The 25,376-nt window shown below is 42.3% G+C and overlaps 1 protein-coding gene across 4 annotated transcripts in view; it reads right to left on the bottom strand.

Annotated features, from left to right (window-relative positions):
* The window catches only part of ppm1ba (protein phosphatase, Mg2+/Mn2+ dependent, 1Ba), a 200,362-nt gene that overhangs the window by 80,694 nt on the left and 94,292 nt on the right, over positions 1-25,376 (bottom strand). For 3 of the 4 annotated variants that reach the window (XM_072580621.1, XM_072580619.1, XM_072580622.1), the window contains exon 2: positions 7,025-7,881. In XM_072580621.1, coding sequence (XP_072436722.1) covers positions 7,025-7,870 — 846 coding nt within the window. In that variant the 5' untranslated portion in view covers positions 7,871-7,881. Of the gene's footprint in view, positions 1-7,024; positions 7,882-16,905; positions 17,214-25,376 lie in introns of those variants that run through there. The other variant, XM_072580620.1, reaches the window with a different exon arrangement.

The raw sequence follows: 25,376 nt of genomic DNA, 5'->3' as shown, positions 1-25,376 counted from the left end.
ACATCTTTGGACTGTGGGAGGAAACCGCAGCACCCAGAGGAAATCCACACAGACACGCGGCGAGTGTCTGTGTGGAGTTTGCACAGTCACCCAAGGCTGGAAATGAACCTGGGACCCTGGTGCTGAGGCAGCAATGCTAACCACTGAGCCACTGTGCCACCCCTTTATCTGAATTAAACTCCATCTGCCACTCCTTGACCCATCTGATCAAGATTCCGTTGTACTCTGAGGTAACCTTGTTCGCTGTCCACTACACCTCCAATTTTGGTGTCATCTGCAAACTAATTATACCTCCTATGTTCACATTCCAAATCATTTATATAAATGATGAAAAATAATGAACCAAGCACCAATCCTTGTGGGACAGGCCTCCAATCTGAAAAGCAACCCTCCACCACCACCGTCTTCTACTGTCAAGCCAGTTCTGTATCCAAATGGCAAGTTCTCCCTGTATTCCATGAGATCTAACCTTGCTAACCAGTCTCCCATGGGAAACCTTGTCGAACGCCTTACTGAAGTCCATATAGATCACTTCCACCGCTCTGCCCTCAATCCTCTTTGTTACTTTTCCAAAAAACTCAATCAAGTTTGTGAGACATGATGTCCCATACACAAAGCTATGTTGACTATCCCTAATCAGTCCTTACCTTTCCAAATACATGTAAATCCTGTCCCTCAAGATTCCCTCCAACAACTTGCCCACCACTGACGTCAGGCTCAATGGTCTATACTACCTTGGCTTTACATTTCGACCTTTCTGATATAGTGGTACTACACTAGCTAACCTTTAGTCTTCCAGCACCTTACCTCTGACCATTGATGACCCAAATATCTCAGCAAGGGGTCTAGAAATTACTTCCCTAGATTGCCACAGAGATCTAGGATACACCTGGGGCTTTATCCACCTTTATGTGTTTTAAGAAAACTAGCACCTCCTCCTTTGAAATATGACATTATTCAAGATGTCACCACCTATCTCCCTACATTCAGTATCTTCCATATCTTTTTCCACATTAAACACTAATGCAAAATACTCATTTAGCAATGTCTCTATCTTCTGTGTTTCTACACATAGGGTGCCTTGCTGATCTTTGAGGGGTCCTAATCTCTCCCCAATTACCCTTTTGTCCTTGATATATTTATTGCCAAAGGGAGGAATCAAACCCAGGTCCCTGGTGCTGCAAGGCAACAGTTCTAACCACTGTGTCATTGTGCAATACATACTATATACAAGATGCACCAAAGATCCTCAGATAGCACTGTCCAAATCCACAAGTACTTCTACTTAGAAGGACAAGAATGGTAACAGATACCTGGGAACAAACCCCACACCCTGCAAACCCACAGCTACTTTCATCTCGACGGACAAGAGCAGCAGCCACATGGGAACACCATTACCTGCAAGTTCTTCTCCAAAGCACTCACCATGCTGACTTGGAAATATAATTGCTCTTCCTTCAGTGTCACTAGTTCAAAATCCTGGAAACCCTCCTCTCTCCTTCCACCCTCCACCCCCTCCCCCCCAAAAAAACCCAAAGGCATTGTGTCAACCCACAGCACGTCAACTGCACTGTTTCAAAACAGCAGATCACCACCACCTTTATAAAGCTCTGGTTAGGCCCCATTTGGAGTACTGTGTCCAGTTTTGGTCCCCACACCTCAGGAAGGACATACTGGCACTGGAACGTGTCCAGTGGAGATTCACACGGATGATCCCTGGAATGACAGGTCTAGCATATGAGGAACGGCTGAGGATACTAGGATTGTATTCGTTAGAGTTTAGAAGATTAAGGGGAGATCTAATAGAGACGTACAAAATAATACATGGCTTTGAAAAGGTGGATGCTAGGAAATTGTTTCTGTTAGGCGAGGAGACTAGGACCTGTGGACACAGCCTTAGAATTAGAGGGGGTCATTTCAGAACAGAAATGCGGAGACATTTCTTCAGCCAGAGAGTGGTGGGCCTGTGGAATTCATTGCCACGGAGTGCAGTGGAAGCCGGGACGCTAAATGTCTTCAAGGCCGAGATTGATAGGTTCTTGTTGTCTAGAGGAATTAAGGGCTACGGGGAGAATGCTGGCAAGTGGAGCTGAAATGCGCATCAGCCATGATTGAATGGCGGAGTGGACTCGATGGGCCGAATGGCCTTACTTCCACTCCTATGTCTTATGGTCTTACCTTCTGAAGGACAACTGGGCAGTAAATGTTGGCTCAACCAGAGTTTATGTTCACTGCATGTGGATATCTAAACCTCCAGGGCAAGGTGGTCAATTCAACCAAAATCTGGGCTTGAAGCTGCTTTCCAGTAGAGGGGCAGGCAGCCTTCCTTTAGATATTTTAATCTGCCTGCTCAGATGTGTCATCACACCCCTCTGGAGTGAGTGAACCCAGACCTCCTGGCGTGGAGCTACGGACACTGCCACTGTGACACAAGAGTGTCTGAAAATGAGATTTTAAATCACACTACCCATTACAATTATGTGACATCCAAAATGTTTCACAATGTAGTACTTTGTATAGGAAATTGTAGGAAATTTATGCACAATAAGCATCCACAATCAGCCAGATAACCCACTTTAGTGATGTCAATTGAGGGATAGCTATTGGACAGGCCACCAGGAAGAATGCTCTTAGTTTTTGGAATAATACTGTGGGATCACTGGGTTCACCTTAGAGTAAAGACAGCATTCCACGCTCCCCAACCACCCAAAACACCCAATTATTCAACAGTACAGAATAGTCTGAGCCACCAGGCTGTCAGCCTAGGTTTCACACTCCTATCCTTGGATAGCACCTGCCGTCCCCCCTCACTGACTGGTCTGTTTATTTCTGCCATCACTGCAACGTTACCATCTTTAACCCAACTGCAAGTCCTGATGAGCTTCCTGTTGGATGGCAGTAATAAGGAGCTGAGCAAAGGCACACTGTTGGACAGGATTTGAAGAGGCTTCTCAAAACAAAAGAGAGGTATTGAGGCGAGGGGGAGGGGGGGTTTACCAGAATGTGAAACAACACTGGCCCAAAGCTTTACCAGTGAAGATTGATGAAGTTGAATATGCATGGCCAGGAAGCCAAGGGCAGCTCGATGGCTCAGTTGTTAGCACTGCTGCCTCCCCACTCTGTTCCCGTGCAGTGATGCAGGAAGATTTGCTGGATTTACAGAGTGTACATAAGGGGAGGTGTTGCTGAAATAAGTGGGACAGAAACTCATTCACTGTAAAATTACAGCATCGAGATTTTGGTTTGGTCCTTAGAAAAAGGGATAGACTGATAACTTAAACACTCCAATGCAGCAGACTGGGCAAGTTTTGGCCTGTATTCTACTGTGGGAGTTATGTTTCCATGGTGATGTCTTTGCTGGAGCTGGACACTTGCTGCCCCGGTGGCAATTCTTACTGTTGTCCTGAAAGAAAGAGCAAAGGGGAATAATTTTTTTGACCTTTGTATTCTGCTGGTTTATAGGAGAGATGAGGACAGACCTGTCATGATAGTCCAGCAAGTATTTGAGGAGTTTATTTGCCAGCGTCTGATGCAGGTCTATCAGATCATCGTCCAGACAAAGAACAGGCTATTGAACACTGCAGCCTCAGCGCCTCTCAGCAGCAGCCCCCTCTACACTCTGGATAAGGAGCCTCACATTTGGTATGCTGCCAATGTGGTGTCGGGTGGCCACTCGAGGAGTTTCTCTCCTGTCTGTATCTGCGCTGGACTGACTGTGATGCCCTCAAATGCTCAATAGCCTTCAGTACGCTGAGCCTAAATGTGAAGGACAGTTGTTGGGCTGGACTGCAAGAGGTGAGTTGGAACCCAGACCCAGTCTTCACAGGAAGGAATTTAACAACAAGAAAGAGAAAAGATTGGAAGAACATAAAACCTTTTTTGCAACTGATGGTGGTATCACCATCAGCCCCAATAGTGGGTATTCCCGTGACCCCACCTCCATGTTAAGGGAGGGGCATGAGAGTACCACTTATGCTTGGGGCAATCCATGCCCTTTCCTTCATTAACCCATCCTCCACATCGCTGTTCCAACATGTGGGTACCCCATGTGGATTTGGTGCCATCTCCTCGCTCAGAGAGGTCACTCCAACACTGCGCGGCACAGTGGCCCAGTGGTAAGCACTGCTGCCTCACAGCACCAGGGACCCAGGTTTGATTCCAATCTCAGGTGACTGTCAGTGTGGAGTTTGCACATTTTCCCTATGACTATGTGGGTTTCGTCTGGGTGCTCCAGTTTCCTCCCATAATCCAAAGATATGCAGGTTAGGTGAATCGGCCGTGCCAAATTGCCCACAGTGTTCAGGGAGTGTAAGGTTAGGTATATTAGTAAGGGATAAATATCGGATAATTGGGTGGGGGAAATGGGTCTGGACGGGTTACTCTTCAGAGAGTCGATGTGGACTTGTTGGATCGAAGGGCCTGTTTCCACACTGTTGGGTTCTACAATTCTATAAGTAGTTTCCTGCATTATAGTGCACAAATGCAATTTGAGCAAATGAAGTTTCATTTCTCAGTGAAGCATAATGATCATGTGAAAGAAATAGCAACTTTTCAGGTAAGACAAGAACTTAAAAACAGTAAACAAATTCAAGATTTTACTTCTGTCCCCAGTTTTAGCATTGAGATCATAACACTGAGTTTTGTTGAACACATGTAGGTTTAGACCAACACCATATTTGGGCTGTAAACAGGTTTCAATTTTGTTGTACTTACGCATTTTTTCCAGTTCAAAATGCATTAGCATTCAGATGCAGATATAATCTCAACATAGCCAAACATCTGAGTTTTGCATTAAAACAATGCAAAAGAAATTGAAAAGAAATTCTGTGCTTAAGGTAAATTGTGATTTATGAAACATTTCTCCATTTTTATACTAAACTTGAGCAATGGCAGACAAGGTATAGCAAAGGATATTTTTCCATGGGTTGCAATTTGCAGCCTACTGAGTTGGTAGTTCACTCACCTGAGCTTGTGGATTCACGTCTGTCTTTGGGATTTGAGCACAAAAATCTAAATTGACACTGTTGAAGTTACCTTCTTTCAGACAAGATAATAAATCATGTGTGCACTCCCTCCCTAGACAGCTTATTCAAGAGTTATCTGTCAAAATTGACATTACAACTGATGTGTGGTCATTATCAGATTGCTAGCATGGATGCTTGCTGTGCACAAGTTGACTGCCATGTTTCATACATTACAACAGTGAATACACTCCAAAATATATAATCAACTGGCTATAAAACATTGTGCAATGCCAGAGAAGTACCAAAGCATTCAAAACCAAACTTGTTTTAAGATTCACTACGCAAAGAGAACATTTAATGCACCAAATTGTGGTATTTCATTTCTCACATCAGTCTGAGCAAACTTTCTAATTTGACTCAACTAGACAATTATGCATTTTGGACTCATGGTTATTAGTAAATGACTTGAACTATGCTTACATGTATGAACATCATTGCAACAGTGGAGGCAGCAGACCTCAGATCAAACCCAGGATTTAAAATGAGTGACAACACTAACATATAGACCTCAACTTGTTGTGATATCTGAAACGATCGGGCTTCAGTTTTAGTACTCGACAGAAGTTGAGAAACTTGATAAACAAGATAAGCTAAGTATAACTTTATGAAAATATCGCTTTTTGCATTTGACCAGATTCTACATTTACAACACTGTGCAATAACAGACTTAAGAATCTCATTTGAACAAAGCATTAAGGAAAGGTGTTCAGGGCCCTTTGCTTTTAAGCCCAAAGTTCGACAATAGAATTATGGTTCAGTATTTTCTAATCTCAAGATCTTCAAAGGGAATTTGACAGTTTCTCTCAATTATTCCTTCCTTTTTTGAAGTTACTGACTTGGACAAATGATCAATTCCCAAATGTTTACTACTATACCTAACTGATAATGTGTCAGGTGGGAAGCAAAAATTTGGAAAACTACTGATTATTCCATGATATGGGGCATCACAAACAATCACGATACTGTTCTCATCTACATTTTTCAGGAGCAGTCAATGAAGAACTATTAAAGACAAAATATCCTGGCTGATTTTCTTTCTACTTCTGTCCACTTTTACTGAAGTTGTTGTCCAATTGATATTAACTAACTCAGCAGACTCAAGATCAGTCTGGGAGTCTAGTTACACACAAGTTGGAGCCCACATTATTGCCATACAGGGAATGGAATGAAGGCTCCCAAGATGACAAGACTGATTTAAGATGATGGATTGGAGAATCGGAGTTAAGATTTTCTACAGTTTCAAAGAACAAGGGGTGATCTCACTGAATCTTATAGAATACATAAAGGTCTATACAGGGTAGATACAAATAAAGATGATTCCCTAGATTGAGAAGTCTAGAATTGTTGAAGACAATTTAAAAATAACCAACCATTCTGTTGTGAAGAATGATCACTAGACTGAAAACATTAACTCTGCTTTCTGTCCACAGATGCTGTCTGACCTGAGTTTTTCAAGCAATTTATGATTTTATCGCAAGATAAAATATATTCAACACGAGTAATATTAGCTTATTGTTCTGTCTCCTAGCCAACAGGTAATTTAAACAGGCTTAAAAATTATAAATGCAACAGATATAACCAACCTCGCGTTTTGCTTAACATTTTACAGAAATTGACAACCTCTAATTTTTACTCTGTGAATTAGGCCATCAAGAATTTTTCAAATTCCATCAATACACAACATTAATAAACCCAGTTCTGAACCACCTTATGGTGTTCTGCATTGAATAAAAAGCCTAATACACATTGCATACAGGTATTAATTATTAACAAAACCAAGAGTTATCAATGAAAGATCATATGGAGTTAATCATAAACCAGTAAAATACTTCTGAATCAAAATCACGGAAATTAACAATAACACCATGCACATTACAGAAGTTAAATGTGGGATCCCATTTTGTTTCAACAGTTGAAATCAGTAATTCAATCCATATCACATCAAAACACGAGTTTGGTTAATTCAAAACAAGTCATTACAAAATACATGTATTAACTACCTTGTGTAAGCAGGTGTCCACCACCCAGTTGCAGACTTTCTCAAGGTCATCCGTTATCTCTAGTCTAGATCTAGCGAACTCACAGAGCTCCTCATTGGACATCACATCCCAAATGCCATCGCATGCCAGTATAATAAACTCATCTTCTTCTGCTCTAAGAATCTCATATACTTCAGGTTCTGGAGATACCAGCTGCTCTGTAGGCCCCTTCCCATCGACACACTTGTAATCATAGTCCCCTAGTGCTCGTGACACAGCTAGTGACCCATTAACTCGCTGTATCATTACACTGCCCCCTGCATTCTGGATCCGCTCTTTCTCCCTTGGGTTGCAAGGCTTATGATCCTGTGTTGAAAAGCAAAGTTGTGCGTTTCTGTACAGAACAGCTCTTGAATCGCCACAGTTGATAAAGTATGTGTGCTCTGGGGAGATCAGCACTGCTACAGCTGTCGACCCACTCCTGTCCATGCCATTTCTCAGCTCTGAAAAATTTCGCATATATTCATCAATTTTCAAAAATCCAGTTCTGATACCACTCTTGACATGTTCTATGGTAGGTTCAATGGGGTACCCAGACACATTTGTGCCTCTGAAGTCTTCATTACTTGTTATGTGTTCAAGTAAGTGCTTTGAGCAGTAGTTTGCCACACGAGAGCCTGCATGACCATCATACACCGCGAAGAAGGACCATGTGTCCAAACCTTGAGGAATGCCAACAATGGCTGTGTGAGCATCTTCCATCTCCACTCTCCAACCCTGCATGCTGCTAAGGCCATAACGCAAATCATTCCCTGCACCATGTGCATTATGTTTCTCTGTTTTTGGTTTATCCAAAAATGCACCCATTTTTCACTTTTCTGAAAGAAAACAAGAGACACACAAATAACAAGTTACTTGGAACATAAAATCATGAACAAAATTCTTCATTTGGGAAAATACAGCACATGTCTAAAGGTGAAAAGATGTGTGCTTAACCTTATTTTATTGGCTGCGTAGGCAAATATTAATACTAGTTTTCCTCAATAATGATAAAAAAGCAAGAGAAAATGTTTGTATATAAAAGATTGAATGAAATTTCCCAATTTCCAAACTTCTCCATCAAATGAAGCAGAGATCAATTTGTAAAACGGAAGTCACTATAGAATAAAATTACTAAGCAATTGCTACACTCCCAAGTTTTCAAATAAATTTCTAGAACAAAAACTAAATATGTGTAAGATCACAGAATCTCAAACACATGAAGAACAAACTGGAATAAACGAACAAGGACTCAATTTTGGGAGGAAAAAAAATCAGCATACTTTGCTTATTTAATATTGGAGGCTTGAGGAAACCCTAACTGCACAGTTAGCAGGGAAGCTAAAAAAGGTAATAAGTATATTTGCACATACAGACCAATGATCTTATAAAAAGCATTTACTTTAGAATTTTGGAAAGGCACGTCAGAGCAGGACTTATACACTTAACGGTTATGGTCCTGGGTGTGTTGCTGAATGAAGAGACTTTGGAGTATAGGTTCATAATTCCTTGGAACTGGAGTCGCAGGTAGGCAGGGTAATGAAAGCAGCGTTTGGTATGCTTGCCTTTATTGGTCACAGCACTGACTATAGGAGTTGGGAGGTCATGTTGCAGCTGCACAAGACAGTTTTATGGCAACTATTGGAAAATGCGTTCAGTTCTGGTCTCCCTGCAATAGGATGTTGTGAAACTTGAAATGGTTCAGAAAAGATTTACAAGGATGTTGCCAGGGTTGGATGGTTTGAGCTATAGAAAGAGATTGTATTGGCTTCAGCTATTTTCCCTGGAGTATCAGAGGCTGAGGGGTGACCTTATAGAAGTTATAAAATCAAAAGGGGTATGGACAGGGTAAATAGACATGGTCTTTTCCCTGGGATGGGGGAGTCCAAAACTAGAGGGCATAGATTTAGGGTGAGAGGAGAAAGATTTAAAAGGGACCTAAGGGACACCTTTTTCACACAGAGGATGGTGCATGTATGGAATGAGCTGTCAGAGGAAGTGGAGGAGGCTGGTACAATTACAGCATTTAAAAGGCATCTAGATGGGTTTATGAATTAGAAGGATTTAGAGGGATATGGGCCAAGTGCTGACAAATGGGACTAAATTTATTTTGCATATCTGGTCGGCATGGACAAGTTGGACTGAAGGGCCTGTTTCCATTCTGTACATTTCTAAAACTCTAATTTTTAAATATGTTTTTATCCAATTCTGGATCACTGAAAAACAAGATAATATTTCCATGCAACTGCCTGAAAAACTCAAGTCACTCAGGCTAGTATTAATTTAATTAAAGTTTAAATTGATTAAATATTAAATTTCTTTAAATTACTTCATTTGGCTTAACTCTACAAAGCTAGTTCCTGTTACGGGGCAAGTATTCTAATCAGAAGTACAATAAATAACATTCCTCATCTCCTCTTTGACATGATTTATCATATCCACGTGTAAGGTCCCACTTTTCTGTCCAATAAAGTGGAGCATATTACCATATGATACACAATACTCTAATTTGAAGTTTGTGGAGTTTCCGCTAAATTCGAGACCATATTCCTGTAAATCTTCTAGTAAACTAATACAAGAGCCATAACCGCATCACTAATTCCTTGTGTACATCAGCCCAGTTAGTATAAGATAAAACAAAGTACTGCAGATGCTGGAAATGTGAAACAAATAACAACAGAAATTGCTGAAGAAACTCAAGTCTGGCAGCATCTGTAGAAAAGGGTCACTGGACTCTATGTTAATTCTTTTCGCTCCTCTGATGCTGCCAGACCTACTGAGTTTCTACCATAGTAGCATAATGTGATATCCTAGAAGGAAGATGACTGCTTATCATGGAGTGATCTAAACCAATTGTGTGTGACAAAACCACAGTCAATAGGATGATATAGAAGTTATAATGCTAACACATCTGAAAATATATCTGAAAATATTAGCTTTCAAGTGCTAGAAACTGATTCAAAAAATGTGCCTTGCATTAATAATTTTGCTAAATCTAAAACATGGATTGATAAATTGATTATATGAGCTCTGTGGACTCTCAGTGTGAAAGGAGCAAATCTATTATATAGGTGGCCTCCTCCTAAGGTCCTCAGTATCACAAATGCATATTCTCAAGTCAAATTGACTCACTCCACAATGGATCAAGAAACAATTGAATGACACTGCGACATTCCAGTAATATACTAAAGAACTGTGCCCAAAACCAATGATGCTGGAGTCAATCTGTTCCAATACAGTGATAACACTAGCACTGGCCTGAAAATGCAGACAGTTTCCCAGCTTTACCCTGATGACAAAATTCAGGCAAAACTAACAAGCTTATGACCATCCTATCAAGTATGCTTGTGATCAAAATGACATAAGAGATCATCAACACTGGTATCAAGCAGCACTACCTCTAATTAATCAGCACACTGATGCTCAGTTTGGGTTCGGAGGCCACTCAGCTCTTATATTATCACAGCCTTGGTCCAAATATGGACAAAAGTGCTCAACCCCAGAGGCAAGATGAACATGACTACCCTTAACATCAAGGCACAATTAGTGGTATCAAGGAGCCCTCGCAAAATAGCAATGAGAATCGAAGTAAACATTCCACTCACTGGAATCATATCTAGTACAAAGGAAAATGGTTGCTGTTGATGGAGGTCATCTCAGCTCCAGACCTCTCTGCAGGTGTTCTTCAAGGTAGTGTCCTTGTTAAAACCCATCTTCAACTGCTCCATCAATAACATTCTCTCCATTCTTGTGCCAAAACTGGGGTCGCCTATTGTTGAGTGCACAATGGTCAGCATTATTTATGGCCCCTCAGATATTGAAGCAGTCCATGCCCAACGTAGCACGGCCTGAACAAATTTCAAGCTTCAGTTTGTAAGTGACTAGTGCCATTTGAGCAACACAAGTGCCAGACAATAGCCATTGCCATCAAGACAAACAGTGCCCTCTCCTCTTAACATCCAATGGAACTTCCTTTGCTGAATCTCTCCATCATCATCCTGGGGTTTACCTGTAACCAGAAACTGAACTGGATCAGACAAATACTGTGGTTCCTAGAGCAGGCCAGAAGTAGAGGACTCTGCAGCCAAGTAACTCATCTCCTGACTTCCCAAAGCCAGTCCCTTAGCTAAAATGGCAGAATTTGCCTAAATAAGTGCAGCTGCAATAACATTCAAAGCTTGCCAGCATTTAAGAAAATGTAGGAGAAAGTGAGGACTGCAGATGCTGGATATCAGAGCTGAAAATGTGTTGCTAGAAAAGCGCAGCAGGTCAGGCAGCATCCAAGGAGCAGGAGAATCGACGTTTCGGGCATGAGCCCTTCTTCAGGAAAATGTAGCCGCATCAGCGACACCTCAACCACCACCTTCTATATTCAGTCCCTCTACCAATTATAGTAACAGCATTATGCACCAACTACAAGATTCACTGTAGCAACTCAAAGTTCCTTCCAAGCCTTCCATCGACCAGTGTAACATCTGGAAAAACAACAGAAGTAGATACATGGGACACTACAATCTGCAAGTTCCTCCAAGCCACACACCACCCCACGTTGGAATTATATCTCCAAGCGTTGGTACTGTGTCAAATTCCTAGAATTCCCTTCTAAACAGCACAGGGAGTATACCTACACTACAACAACGACAGCAGATCACTGATTGCTGATCTAGCTTATAACTCCCACAAATTGTGCATAAATGATGATTTGTCGTCAAGTTCAACAATTTGAATTAATAATGCACAGCTCATTTTATTTCCTGCATTAATACAGATATAATGTGAACTATTGTTCCATCAGAATTAAACCCCACAAAGTAGCATCTCAAATAGCTTCATTTTAAATGGTTTGGAAGGTTTTGACGAAGCTGAAGTTCCAAGTTAACTTCATCATTGTGTATTGTGTTTTGTAAAACAGATTGACTAATTTAGGAGAACAAATAGTATAGCTGCTCAGTGAAGGCCTCTGGACTTAAATCGCTCTTTCTCAAACAATAATATACAAAATGTACAGAAACTGTACATATGGCTGATGTGAGTGTTTTAACAGAATGATTTTAACCATTTTGCTTAGCTTAGTCTAAGCAACTGAGTTCTCATACCAATCTTACAGGAAATTTCCAGTTCCATCCCTAAACCACTGAAATAGCAGTCAGGCAAATCTGGAAAGGCACTTCTTAACAATGTCACCTCACAGGATGATCTGAATGGTCCTTTGCCATCCATAAGTCAGCACTGTACTGCCAACTGCGAAGCTATTTCCATCATTTTAACATTATAATCCAGCCCCAGATATTAACAAATGTGAAGTATTTTCAAGACTTATTGATACTGGCAAATTTAATTTGTAAAGATATAGTTCTATCCTTCCTTCTAATGCCCCACTTGAGAACTTGAGCAAGTAGTTTAGGCTGAAACTACAGTGCAGCACTAATAAGACTGACTCAGATGTTAATTCAAAGAACCATCTGCTTGTTCAAGCAAAGGTAAAAAAAATCCCAGGGTACTTCTTTGCAATGCAAGGTTTAGGAAGTTGTCCTCGTGAGACATAAATGGTATCCAAGACAATTAACACCACCAAAAAGAAAAACAACTCTATTCATTCCACATGCTGTTATGGATTTTGCCATGTACAAAACAACTTCAAAAGCAGCATTTCGGCTCCAAAGTGTCTTGGGGCACCACATGGATGTAACAACTGCGATAAAAATTCAAACAGGCAAGGTCTTTTCCCAGAAGTAGGGGAGTCCAGATCTAGAGGGCATACTTTTTGGGGGCGGGAAAGAGGTGAGATTTTCTTGGTCTCTATGACTAAGTATTTCATCCAACGGTTCCTTCTTCCAGGTCCAATAAGAACAGCAAATCATTGATGAATTGCAACAATTACAATCAGAGAGATGTACAGCATAGAAACAAACCTTTAGTCCAAGTGTCAATGCCGACCAGATATCCTAACCTAACCTAGTCCCATTTGCCAGCATTTGGCCCATATCCCTCTCAACCCTTCCTATTCATATACCCATCCAGATGCCTGTTAAATGTTGCAATTGTACCAGCCTCCATCACGTCCCCAGCAGCTCACTCCACATATGCTCCATCCTTTGTGTGAAAAAGTTGCCTCTTGGGTCCCTTTTATATCTTTCTCCTCTCACCCTAAACCTATGCCCTCTAAATCTGAACTCCTCACCCCAGGGAAAAGACCTTGTCTATTTATCCTATCCATTCTCCTCACGATTATGTAAACCTCTAGGTGGTCACCCCTCAGCCTCCGCATTCAAGGGACAACAGCCCCAGCCTACTCAGCCTCTCCCTATAGCACAAATCCTCCAACCCTGGCAGCATCCTTGTAAAGCTTTTCTGAACCGTTTCAAATTTCACAATATCCTTCCGACAGGAAGGAGACTGGCCGCAACATGACTTCTCAACTCCTATACTCAATGGTCTGACCAATAAAGGAAAGCATACCAAACACCGCCTTCACTATCCTATCTACCTGCAACTCTACTTTCATGGAATTATGAACCTACACTCCAAGGTATCTTGGTTCAGCAACACTCCCCAGGACCTTACCATTAAGTGTACAAGTCCTCCTCCAATTGCTTTTCCAAAATGCAGCACCTCGCATTTGTCTGAACTAAGTCCACCTGTCACTCCTCAGCCCATTGGCCGAGCTGATCAAGATCCCACTGTATTCTGGAGGTAGCCTTTTTAGCTGTCCACTACACATCCAATTTTTTTTGTGTCATCTGCAACCTTACGAACTATATGTTCTATGTTCACATCTAAATCACGAATATAAATGACAAAGTAGCAGACCCAGCACTGATCCTTGTGGCACATCACTGGTCAGAGGCCTCCAGTCTGAAAAGCAACGTTCCACCACCATCCTCTGTCTTCTACCGTCAAGCCAGTTCTATATCCAAATGGCTACCACTCTGCCCTGATCAAGCCCCTTTGTTATTTGTTTTAAAAAAATCAATCATGTTGACGATCCTTAATAAGTCCTTGCCTTTCCAAATACATGTAAATCCTGTCCCTCAGGATTCCCTCTAACCACTTGCCCACCACTGATGTCAAGCTGACCAGTCGATAGTTCCCTGGCTTTTCCTTACCACCTTTCTTAAATATAGTCATAGAGATGTACAGCACGGAAAATAGCTGCACCACATTAGCCAACCTCCAGTGTCTGACACCTCATCCCTGACTATCTCAGCAACAGGCCTAGCAGTCACTTCCCTAGCCAGAATTCTAGGGTACACCTGATTAGGTCCTGGGCATTTACTCACTTTGATACATTTCAGACATCCAGCACCACCACCTCTGTAATATAGACATTTTTCAAGATGTCAGCATCTATTTCTGCACATTCTATATTTTCTATATCCTTCTCCACTGTAAACACTGATGCAAAGTACTTGTTTAATATCTCACCCATCTCCTGCAGCTCCAAGCAGACTGCCTTGCTGACCTTTGAGGGGCCCTATTCTCTCCCTAGTTACCCTTTTGTCCTTAATGTATTTATAAAAACCATTTGGATTCACCTTCACCCTATTTGCCAAAGCTAATTCATGTCCTCTTTTTGCCCTCCTGATTTCCCTCTTAAGTATACTCTAAGGATTCACTCAATCTATCCTGTCTCTACCTAACATATGCTTCCTTCTTTTTCTTAACTAAAACCTCAATTTCTCTAGTCATCCAGCTTTCCCTATATCTACCAGCCTTTCCTTTCACCCTAACAGGAATATACGGTCTTTGAGCTCGTTATCTCATTTCTGAAGGCTTCCCATTTTCCAGCTGTCCCTTTATCTGCAAACATCTGCCCCCAATCAGCTTTTGAAAGTTATTGCCTCATAACATCAAAATTAGCTTTCGCCCAATTTAGAACATCCACTTTTAGATCTGATCTATCTTTTTTCATCACTATTTAAAAACTAATAGAACTATAGTCGCTGGCCCCAAAGTGCTCCCCCATTGACACCTCAATCACCTGCCCTGCCTTATTTCCCAAGAGTGGACCAAGTTTTGCACCTTCTCTAGTAGGTACATCCACATACTGAAATAGAAAATTTTTGTGTAGACACGAAACAAATTCCTCTCCATCTAAACCCTTAACACTATGGCAGTCCCAGTCTATGTTTGGAAAGTTAAAATCCCCTACCATAACCACCCTATTGTTCTTAGAGATAACGGAAATGTCCTTACAAATTTGTTTCTCAATTTCCCACTAACTATTAGGGGGCCTATATACAATTCCAATAAAGTGATCATCCCTCTCTTATTTCTCACTTCCACCCAAATAACTTCTTTGATGCATTCCTAGGAATATCCTCCCTCAGTACAGCAGTAATGCTATACCTTATCAAAAATAGCACTCCCCCTCCTCTTTTTTTTATCCTTCCAATAGAATTTGTATCCTGGAACATTAAGCTGCAAGTTCTGTCTATCCCTGAGCCATATTTCTGTAATTGCTATGATATCCCAGTCACACGTTCCTAACCATGCTCCGAGTTCATCTGCCTTCCTAGTTCAGCCTCTTGCATTGAAGTAAATGCAACTTAATTGATCAGTCCTGCCTTGTTCTCTGCATTGTTCCTACCTGCCCTGACTGTTTGATTTGCTCCCATTCCCAATGTATCAATATTCAATTGATCTCTTTCCTCACTATTTGCCTGGGTCCCGCGCCCCTAACCTTATTAGATTAAATCCTCCCTAGCAGCTTTAGCAAATCTCCCTGCCAGTATCTTAGTCCCCTTTGAATTCAGGTGCAATCCATCCTTCTTGTTCAGGTCACTTCTACCCCAGAGGATATTCCAATGATCCAAAAATGTGAACCCTTCTCCCCTGCAACAGCTCCTCAGCCACGTACGTATTCATCTACTCTATCCTCTTATTCCTACCAATTCACCAAAACATGTGGAGAAACAACAGGGGCTAAACAAGGTGCCCATTGTACCGGAGATAACAGATTAAAGATGCAGTGACTACTTGAAGATGCATTCACTGAGAACACAGAAGTTGAGAACAATACATCTGAATTTCCATCCAACTGTTACATCTACATACATTATCTTACTTCAAATTAGAGGTATCCTTTCAAATTCATACTTTTGCAGCAACAGATTGACACTTACTAAATAAAGACAAGGAACGTTATGGTGTAGATTTAAATGTTGAATAATCAGATCAGTCATAAAATTTGTGAGAAGCAGAGTGGCCTACTTTTGCTCCTAATTCAGATATTCTCATGTTCGACCACAAGTTTGATTTTTATGGAGGGCTTCTTCCTGATTAAATTTTTGTTGGGAAGCAAAACTGTTATTAGCTTACAAATACAATTTTATTATCCATTCAAACTGAAATAATGAGAACCAAATTTAAAAACTGCAAATGAAAACAATCTGCTTGACAGAATTACAATCAGTATCCACTATTTGTTCAGATGTCTTATTTGCAGGATTCTCCCCTGTGAATTATTAGGCTACTGTAAGTAACTAGCGAGGGCACAACTATTTGCTTGGAGAAATCCTGACACAAACATGTTAACATTCTGCTTATTTGAAATTGAAAATAAAACAAATGAAGCACTTCACTTCCATCACCATCAACCCCCACCCCATGATCATGTTTTCTGCATATTCAATTTCTCATCTACCCTGCCACTTCACCCCCACTTCCTTTGGTTGCTCCCAGATTCATATTTTTGATATTTATTTCATGTTTAATCTCTCTTTTCTTACCCCTCCCTAAAGACCAACTAACCAACCATTTCGGGGTTTTTTCAATATATAATTCTGGCTCCTAACCCGATTTGTGTTGAACATCCCAAAATTAGAAAACCAAACAAATAAGACAACACTGCGCAAACGAACCGTGTGAAAAATCGGCGAATCTACCGTCCACTGTTCCTTCAGGGTTGAAGTAACGCGCTCGAACCTTAACGACTGGTTCTGGCGCAGGAAAGGCCCAGGCTTTAAGCAGGGCCTAGGTCGTCATTTCCCGCTCGGTCGCTGGCATTTCACCGCGGTCCTAGCGCCCGACAAGTTACAGCGAACATGTTTTTTTCAAAATGCTACTTCAGAAGTAGTTGCAAAATCAGCCAGTTACTCTGTCATAAGATATGTAAACTAAGTATCATCAGCTATTCTAATACTTGCCCTTCACCTTCCCATCCCTAACAGTCCCTTTCCCCATCGCAGATCAAGAGCACATCTGACCTCCGTCGGGAGCTTTGGGATAATAATGTCACGTCTCAAGTATATAATGTATGTTACAGTTCAATTCAAAAGGAAAAGTCACTAAACACCAAAACGTCGTCAAATCTAGTTCCATGAACGGGAAGACGTTTCGGAGGCTTCTATCAACCGAAAGATCTCGTGCACGATACTGTCATTGTCAATTTCCCGAATTCCATTTCGCAGAATACCTAATTTGATTTTTCTCGACACACAAGGTATCATGTAACATAATGAGCTGACTGCCGCGAATGCGGCCTGTAAAAGAATTACAGTATACACCTCAACTACATAAGGAGTGTATGCACTTTGGTCATCCGCATCAATGCCATCGTGAAACAAAAAACATGCAACACAAACTATTCAGCATCACTGTCGCACCAAACGTCCACTAAAACTTTCGAAGTCCTTGTGCTTTTTGTACTCAAGTCAGATTCCCATGTTTTTGGCAAAGGTTGTAGGGCATATTTAAAGGTACCTTAGAAGAGAATTTGAAGTTTTGTCATTTTCCTATAAAATGTCCTAGATACCCGTTTTCACTTCAAACCAACTGTAGTTCAAACATGAATTGAGTGCTTTTTTCCAAGCGATTTTCTTTCTGAATTACAAAATTTGTTACAAAAGTTGTAATATTTCTTTTTGTCCATCTCACGCCAAAGATGGCAGCCGCAGAGTAAGCTCATCCACTCCGTCCTTTTTTTAATCCTTTGTTATTATTTTTAGTTTGTTTTTTTTCCCCCTTCTTAACTGCTGGAGAGAGCCGAGTCATCGAAGCAGCGGCTTCATCGGGTCCTGAGTGGGGTAGCCGGGGATTTGGAGTGGTACTTGGAATTCGGAGATCGAGCCCAATGATGAAAGAGCGAGCCGAACGCGGCGATGAGGGAGATTCCTCCAGGCATCTCCACATCAGCAAGTGCAGGCAGTCCAAGGTGTTCCAAAGAGCAGGTCAAAGCAAAGGAGATTGAGCCCTTGTAGGGAGTATGAGCCCAGTGTGACTAAGCACCTAAAAACTGTTGAATTTCTAACTTAATTTCTTTATTTTTCGACTTTATACTAAGGAGGACTGTAATGTTTAACTTTTAACTTAGTTTCCTTATTTTTCTATTTTGTACCGAGGTACCAAAAAGTACGACAATGTCCACTTTTCACTGCACTCGTACTTCTGTACGCATGCCAGCGACATCTAATTCAAACAGTATTTCTCCTAACCTCAAGGAAGCAAGCCTTGCGTATGTACACCTTTGTTTAAAAGAACCAAATATTTCAGAAGTCATAACTCACTTCAAAAAAACCCAGATAATTATTTCTCATTACGACTTTAATTGCAAGATAGATTCACTTACCTCTCCCATCTTAGATTTACAGACAAAATATTGGATTACAAACTTGTTATGAAATACAGATTCATCCTCCTAACTCAATTTGATAATTTAAATATGCACCAACTTTAACAGGTAAATGAAAAATAAAAACATAGTAAATTACAAAATAGAAATTTAAAGAACACCAGCAAACTAAATAGGGAAACTGAATGCAACAATTAAAACGGAGGACAACAAGCTGGATCGCACTGGCAAATACTGAACTCTACAAAAAGGGTTAGTTCCTTTGTTCCTTTAACCAACTAACTTTTCAAAAATGAAGTCATGACAATTGCCATTCAACCGTGGGACATCCTCTGCAATTCCATACTATCACGGCTGATCAAACAATGTCTTTTACCCAGTCTGTCTCTTTAACCCTGTATGCCACTGGTAATCAGAAATCCATCTACCTCTATGTTCAGGTTAAAAAAAAGCTTCTGCAATCCTTTGTGGTAGAGAATGCCAATGATTTAAAACCCTCGAGTAAAATAATTTCTCAATCTGGAATTAAACAGCATCCCCCTTACAATTACATTGCACCACCCAATTCTTGAGTCTACAAGCACAGGAAATATTTTACCAGCAGCTATCCTGTCTAGCCCTTGAAGTAATTGTAGGTTTTGAGGAGACCACCTTTCCTTCTTTGAAACTCACGAGATCACAAACCTAGGGTTTAGATCAGAGTGGTGCTGGAAAAGCACAGCAGGTCAGGCAGCAGCAGAGTAGGAAAATCGATGTTTCGGGCAAAAGCCCTTCATCAAGACTAGCGGCAGGGAGCCTCCAGGGTGGAGAGATAAACGGGGGAGTGGGACTGGGGAGAAGGTAGCAAAGAGTACGGTCAGAGGGGAGGGTGGAGCAGATAGGTGGGAACAGGTCATGAGGACAGTGCTGAGCTGGAAGGTTGGAACTTGGGGTGGGGGGGGGGGGGAAGAAGGGGAAATGAGGAAACTGGTGAAGTCCACATTGATGCCCTGAGGTTGAAGTCTTCAGAGACAGAAGATGAGACGTTCTTCCTCCCGGTGGTGAGGGAGCGGCGGTGGAGGAGGCCCAGGACCTGCATGTCCTCGGCAGAGTGAGAGAGGGAGTTGAAATGTTGGGCCACAGGGCGGTGGGGTTGATTGGTGCGGGTGTCCCGGAGATGTTCCCTAAAGCGCTCTGCTCGGAGGTGTCCAGTCTCCCCAATGTAGAGAAGACCACATCAGGAGTAACGGATACAATAAATGACATTGGTGGATGTGCAGGTGAAATTTTGATGGATGTGGAAGGCTCCTTTGGGGCCTTGGATGGAGGTGAGGGAGGTGGTGTGGGTGCAGGTTTTGCGATTCCTGTAGTGGCAAGGGAGGGTGCCAGGATGGGATGGTGAGTTGCTGGGGGGGGGGTGCGTGGACCTGAACAGGTAGTCATGGAGGGAACGGTCTTTGCGGAAAGCAGAAAGGGGTGAGAAGGGACATACATCTCTGGTGGTGGGGTCAGTTTGGAGGTGGCGGAAATGTCAGAGGATGATGCAGTTAATGTGAAGGATGGTAGGGTGGAAAGTGAGGACCAGGAGGGTTCTGTCCTTGTTATGGTTGGAGGGGTGGGGTTTGAGGGCAGAGGTGCTGGATGTGGATGAGATGCATTGGAGGGCATCTTCAACCACATGGAAAGGGAAATTGCGATCTCTAAAGGAGGCGGCCATCTGGTGTGTTCTATGGTCGAACTGGTCCTCCTGGGAGTAGACACGGCGGAGGCGGAGGAATTGGGAATACGGGATGGCATTTTTGCAAGAGGTAGGGTGGGAAGAGGTGTAATCCAGGTAGTTGTGGGAGTTGGTGGGTTTGTAAAAAATGTCAGTGTCAAATCAGTCATCATTTATGGAGAGATCCAGGATGGGGAGGGAGGTGTCAAAGATGGTCCAGATGAATTTAAGGTCGGGGTGGAATGTATTGGTGAAGTTGATGAATTGCTCAACCTCCTCGCGGGAGCATGAAGTGGCACCGATGCAGTCATCAATGTAGCAGAGGTGGGGAGTGGTGCCAGTGTAACGATGGAAGATAGACTGTCCTACACAGCCGACAAAAATACAGGCGTAACTGGGGCTCATACGGGTGCCCATGGCTACCCCTTTGGTCTGGAGGAAGTGGGAGGATTCAAAGGAGAAATTGTTAAGGGTGAGGACCAGTTCAGCCAAACAAACGAGTGTGTCAGTGGAAGGGTACTATTGGGGACGTCGGGAGAGGAAGAAACAGAGGGCTTGGAGGCCCTGGTCATGGCGGATGGAGGTGTAGAGGGATTGGATGTCCATGATAAAGATGAGGTGTTTGGGGCCAGGGAAACGGAAGTCTTGGAGGAGGTGGACTGCGTGGGTGATGTCTCGAACGTATGTGGGGAGTTCCTGGACTATGGGGGATAGGACAGTATTGGTGAAGATGAGTTCATTGGGGCAGGAGCATGCTGAGACAATGGGTCGGCCGGGGTAATCAGGCTTGTGGACCTTGGGGAGGAGGTAGAATCGGGCAGTGCGGGGCTCCCGAACAATGAGGTTGGAAGCTGTGGGTGGGAGATCTCCTGAGGTGATGAGGTACTGAATTGTCTGGGAGATGACGGTTTGGTGATGGGGGGTTGGAGTCATGGTTGGGGGGCGGTAGGAGGAGGTGTCTTTAAGTTAGCGTCTGGCTTCAGCGGTGTAGAGGTCGATGCGCCAAACTACCACTGCACCCCCTTTATCTGCTGGTTTGATGGTGAGGTTGGGATTGGAGCAGAGGGAGTGGAGGGCTGCGCATTGTGAGAGAGAGAGGTTGGAGTGGGGAGGGGTGTAGAAAGTTTGAGGTGGTTAATATCTCGGCAGCAGTTGGAAATGAAGAGGTCGAGGGCGGGGCAATAGGCCAACGCGGGTGTCCAGGTGGATGGAGTGTGTTGGATGCGAGTGAAGGGGTCCTCGGAGTGAACACAAACTCAGTTTGCACAAATTCTCTTCATTGGACAGTCCTGCCATATGAGGAAAAATATCTGGTGAACTTTGGTTGCACTGTCTTTATGGCAATTATATCTTTCCTGAGATAAGCAGACCATAACTATATACAGTCCTCATGATAAAGTCTACAAGATCATACAAAAATGACTTCACTACTCCTTTACTCAAATCTTCTTGCAATAAGGCTAACATTTCATCAGCCTTCCTAACACTTGGCTGCATCAGCATGTTAGACTTCTGCAACTTCTCAACAAGGGCACCCAGGTCCGTGTGTGCATCTACACTTTCCAACCTCTTACCATTTAAGTAGCATTCTACATAAATTTTCTGCAACCCCAGTTGATATGTCACATTTTGCCACATGCCATTCTATCTGTCATGTTCTAGCCCATTCACTAATTCTATCCAAATCCTCCTGAAGCCATTTTACAGGTTCTTCAAACACACATTCCCACAAACTTTTATATCATAGGTAAATTTTGAAATATTTAATTTGGTCTCCATCTCAAAACCTTTGAGAGAAATTTTGAACAGCTAGGGTTCCAAGTACTAACTCTGCTGCATTAGTTACAGCCTACCAACGCAGGAATGACCCATTTATTTCTACTGGTTTGTGTCTGTTAGCCCATTTTTAATCCATACCAGTATGTGACCTCCTAGCCCTTGTATTTAATTTTTCCAGGCAGCCTCCTGTAGGGGATTTCATCAAAAGACTTCTGAAAATCTACATCCGTTGTTTCTACTTCAAATTTGAATATAACATCTTCAAAAAACATTTCATGAATTTTGTCAAACATGATTTCCCATCCACACATTCCTGGTGACTATGCCAATCCAATCATCAATCAGGTGTCTATCCCATCCTTTATAATAGTTTCTAGAACTTTCAGACTACAGTAAAAAAATTCAATAGGTCTGTTGTTCCCGGTGTTATCGCTCATTCCCTTCTTAAATAGTGGAGAGACATTTGCTACCTTCCAATGCACAGGAATCTTTCCAGTATCTGCAGAAGTTGGAAGATAATCACCAATGCAGTGAATACCTCAATGGGTACCTCCTTCAAAGTTCTGGGATGAAGAACATCAGGTCCTGAGGATTCATCAGCTTTCAGCCCCATTACAATCTCCAGTACGTTCTTAATTACATTAATTTCTTTCAACTCATCTCCCGAGCCACTTGGACCTCTAATTGTGCGAGATTTCTGGTATCTTCCTCAATGAAAACAAACACAAGGTAATCACTTGGCTTCTCAGTTCCCAATTATTTTGGTCGCTTGCATTCATATTCCGTTGTTCTTTTCCTGATCCTCCTTTGCAGTAGTATTCTACAAAATTCCCAATCCTCAGAATTACTTATATTTCTGGCAACTTTGTCATCCTTCTTTTTGCCTCTTATGTAATCCCGAACTCTGTTAGTCACAGCTGATTAATCATTTTTGAGTTTTTGTACCTTGAAGGAATGTATGGTTGCTTTAATCCTCCACCGCTTTAGTTCACCCAATTCATATACAGATTGAAGTCACCCATGATAATTGTGTTGTTGAATTGAATTTATTGTCATGTGTACCAAGGCAGAGTGAAAAGCTTTGTCTTGCAAGCAATACAAGCAGATCACATAGTTAAGTAGCATAGATAGTAAATAATAGGTAAACAGCAGCAAAAACAAGAACACAGGTACAGGCGAATGCAAAGAGTTTGAGAGTCCATTCAGTATTCTAACAACCGTAGGGTAGAAACTGTTACGAAACCGGCTGGTGCATGTATTCAGGCTTCTGTACCTTCTCCCCAAAGGTTGAGGTTGGAGAAAAACACTGCCAGGGTGGGATGGATCTTTGAGAATGCTGGCGGCCTTTCCTTGACAGCGGGCCTGGTAAATGGATTCTATAGTTGAGAGGTTGACCTTTGTGATTGTCCGGGGCAAGTTCACCACTCTCTATAACCATCTCCGATCTTGAATGGTACAGTTGCCATACCAGATAGTGATATATCCAGGCAGAATGCTCTTGATGTGCACCTATAAAAGCTGGCAAGGGTATTCGTTGTTATGCCAAAGTTTGTCAGCTGCCTGAGGAAGAGGAGACATTAGAACATAGAACATTACAGCGCAGTACAGGCCCTTCAGTCCTTGATGTTGCGCAGACCTATCATACCAATCTGAAGCCCATCTAACCTACACTATTCCATGTACGTCCATACATTGGGCCTTTGTAACCAGTGTGTCCACATGAAAAGTCCAAGAAAGCTTGTTGTGGATGACCACTCCCAGGAGCTTGACACTCTCCACTCGTTCAACTCTGTGCTGTTAATGTGCAGGGGGGCATGAGTAACATCCTGCAGAAAGTCAATAATGAGTTCCTTGGTTTTGTCGGCATCGAGAGCTAGGTTGTTCTCGGTACACCATTTTTCCAGGTCTTCCACCTCCCGTTTGTAGTCTGTTTCGTCGCCATCTGAGATTCAACCAATTATGGTAGTGTCATCAGCAAACTTGTAAATGGCATTAGTCTGGTATTTGGCAATGCAGTCATGGGTATACAGTGAGTACAGTAAGGGGCTGAGTGTGCACCCCTTGGGGGAGCTCCAGTGTTGAGTGTGAGTGACGATAAAATGTCCCCAATCTTCACTGATTGTGGCCTGTGGGTCAGAAAACTGAGGATCCAGTGCAGAGAGTGGGGCTTAATCAGAGATCATTTAGTTCAGTAATCAGTCTCAAGGGGATATTTGTGCTGAAAGTTGAACTGTAGTCAATGAGTAGGATTCTGAGGTAGCTGTTCTTGGTGTCAAGATGTTCTCAGGAGGAGTGAAGGGCAAGTGATATGGCATCTGATGCGGATCTGTTGGTCCAATAGGCAAATTGGAGTGAATCAAGTGTAGTGGAGAGGCTGGAGTTGATTAATGCCATGACCACCGACATTCGGGCCACTGGGCAGTAGTCATTCAGACATGCTGCATGAGCCTTCTTCGGCACAGGGATGATGTCTGCCCTCTTGAAATAGGCAGGGACAGTGACCTGCTGCAGGGAGAGGTTGAAGATGTCCAAGAAGACCTCTGCCAGATGATCTGCGCATGCTGAGTGCATGGCGTGGTATTTCGTCTGGTCCCATTGCTTTCCTTCAATTCACACAAAGGAAAACTGATCTGACTTCTGATGCAGTGACTTTTGGGATAGGTTGGTCAGGACTAGTCAGAATAGGTGTTACCTCTACGCCAAAATTCTGCTCAAAGCGAGCATAGGTGTTGAGACAATCTGGGAGGGATGTATCATCGTTAGCTAGCATGCTGCAGGTTTCTCTCATCTCCTGATTAATACCATGTCCCATACTGTCATTACAATTTGGTGGCCTAGAAATAATTTGAACACGTATCTGCTGTCTCTTACCATTTCTTAGTTTCACAGATTCCACACATTGTCCCTTACTAGTGTACTGATCCAATCTATTTTTATCAGTACAATGCCACCTCCTTTTCTTTCTTGTTTGCTCTTCTTAAACATCAAATATTCTTTAAAATTCACTTCCCAGCGGGTTTCCATAACGGCAATGAGGGCATACCCATCTATCTCTTTGTTCCTACAGATCATCTCACCTGTTATGAAAGATGCATGCATTCAGATAGTGTCCTTAACTTGGTCTTTTTAATAGCTTTCCACTTTCAAAACATATTCCATGTTCTGCTTTATTTCTCCAGTCTCCTAGTCTCTCTAACATGTCTTTGTCAAGCAAGGACATTATTTAAAAAAAAAGAGACCGCAATAGATTACATGAAGATGTACAAATGTAAATAATGGAATCAAAG

The sequence above is a fragment of the Chiloscyllium punctatum genome, chromosome 11 (genome assembly GCF_047496795.1).
Source record: "Chiloscyllium punctatum isolate Juve2018m chromosome 11, sChiPun1.3, whole genome shotgun sequence".
NCBI lineage: Eukaryota > Metazoa > Chordata > Chondrichthyes > Orectolobiformes > Hemiscylliidae > Chiloscyllium > Chiloscyllium punctatum.
The sequence above is the reverse complement of the archived record's forward strand: the minus strand, read 5'-3'. Positions and strand labels throughout refer to the sequence as shown.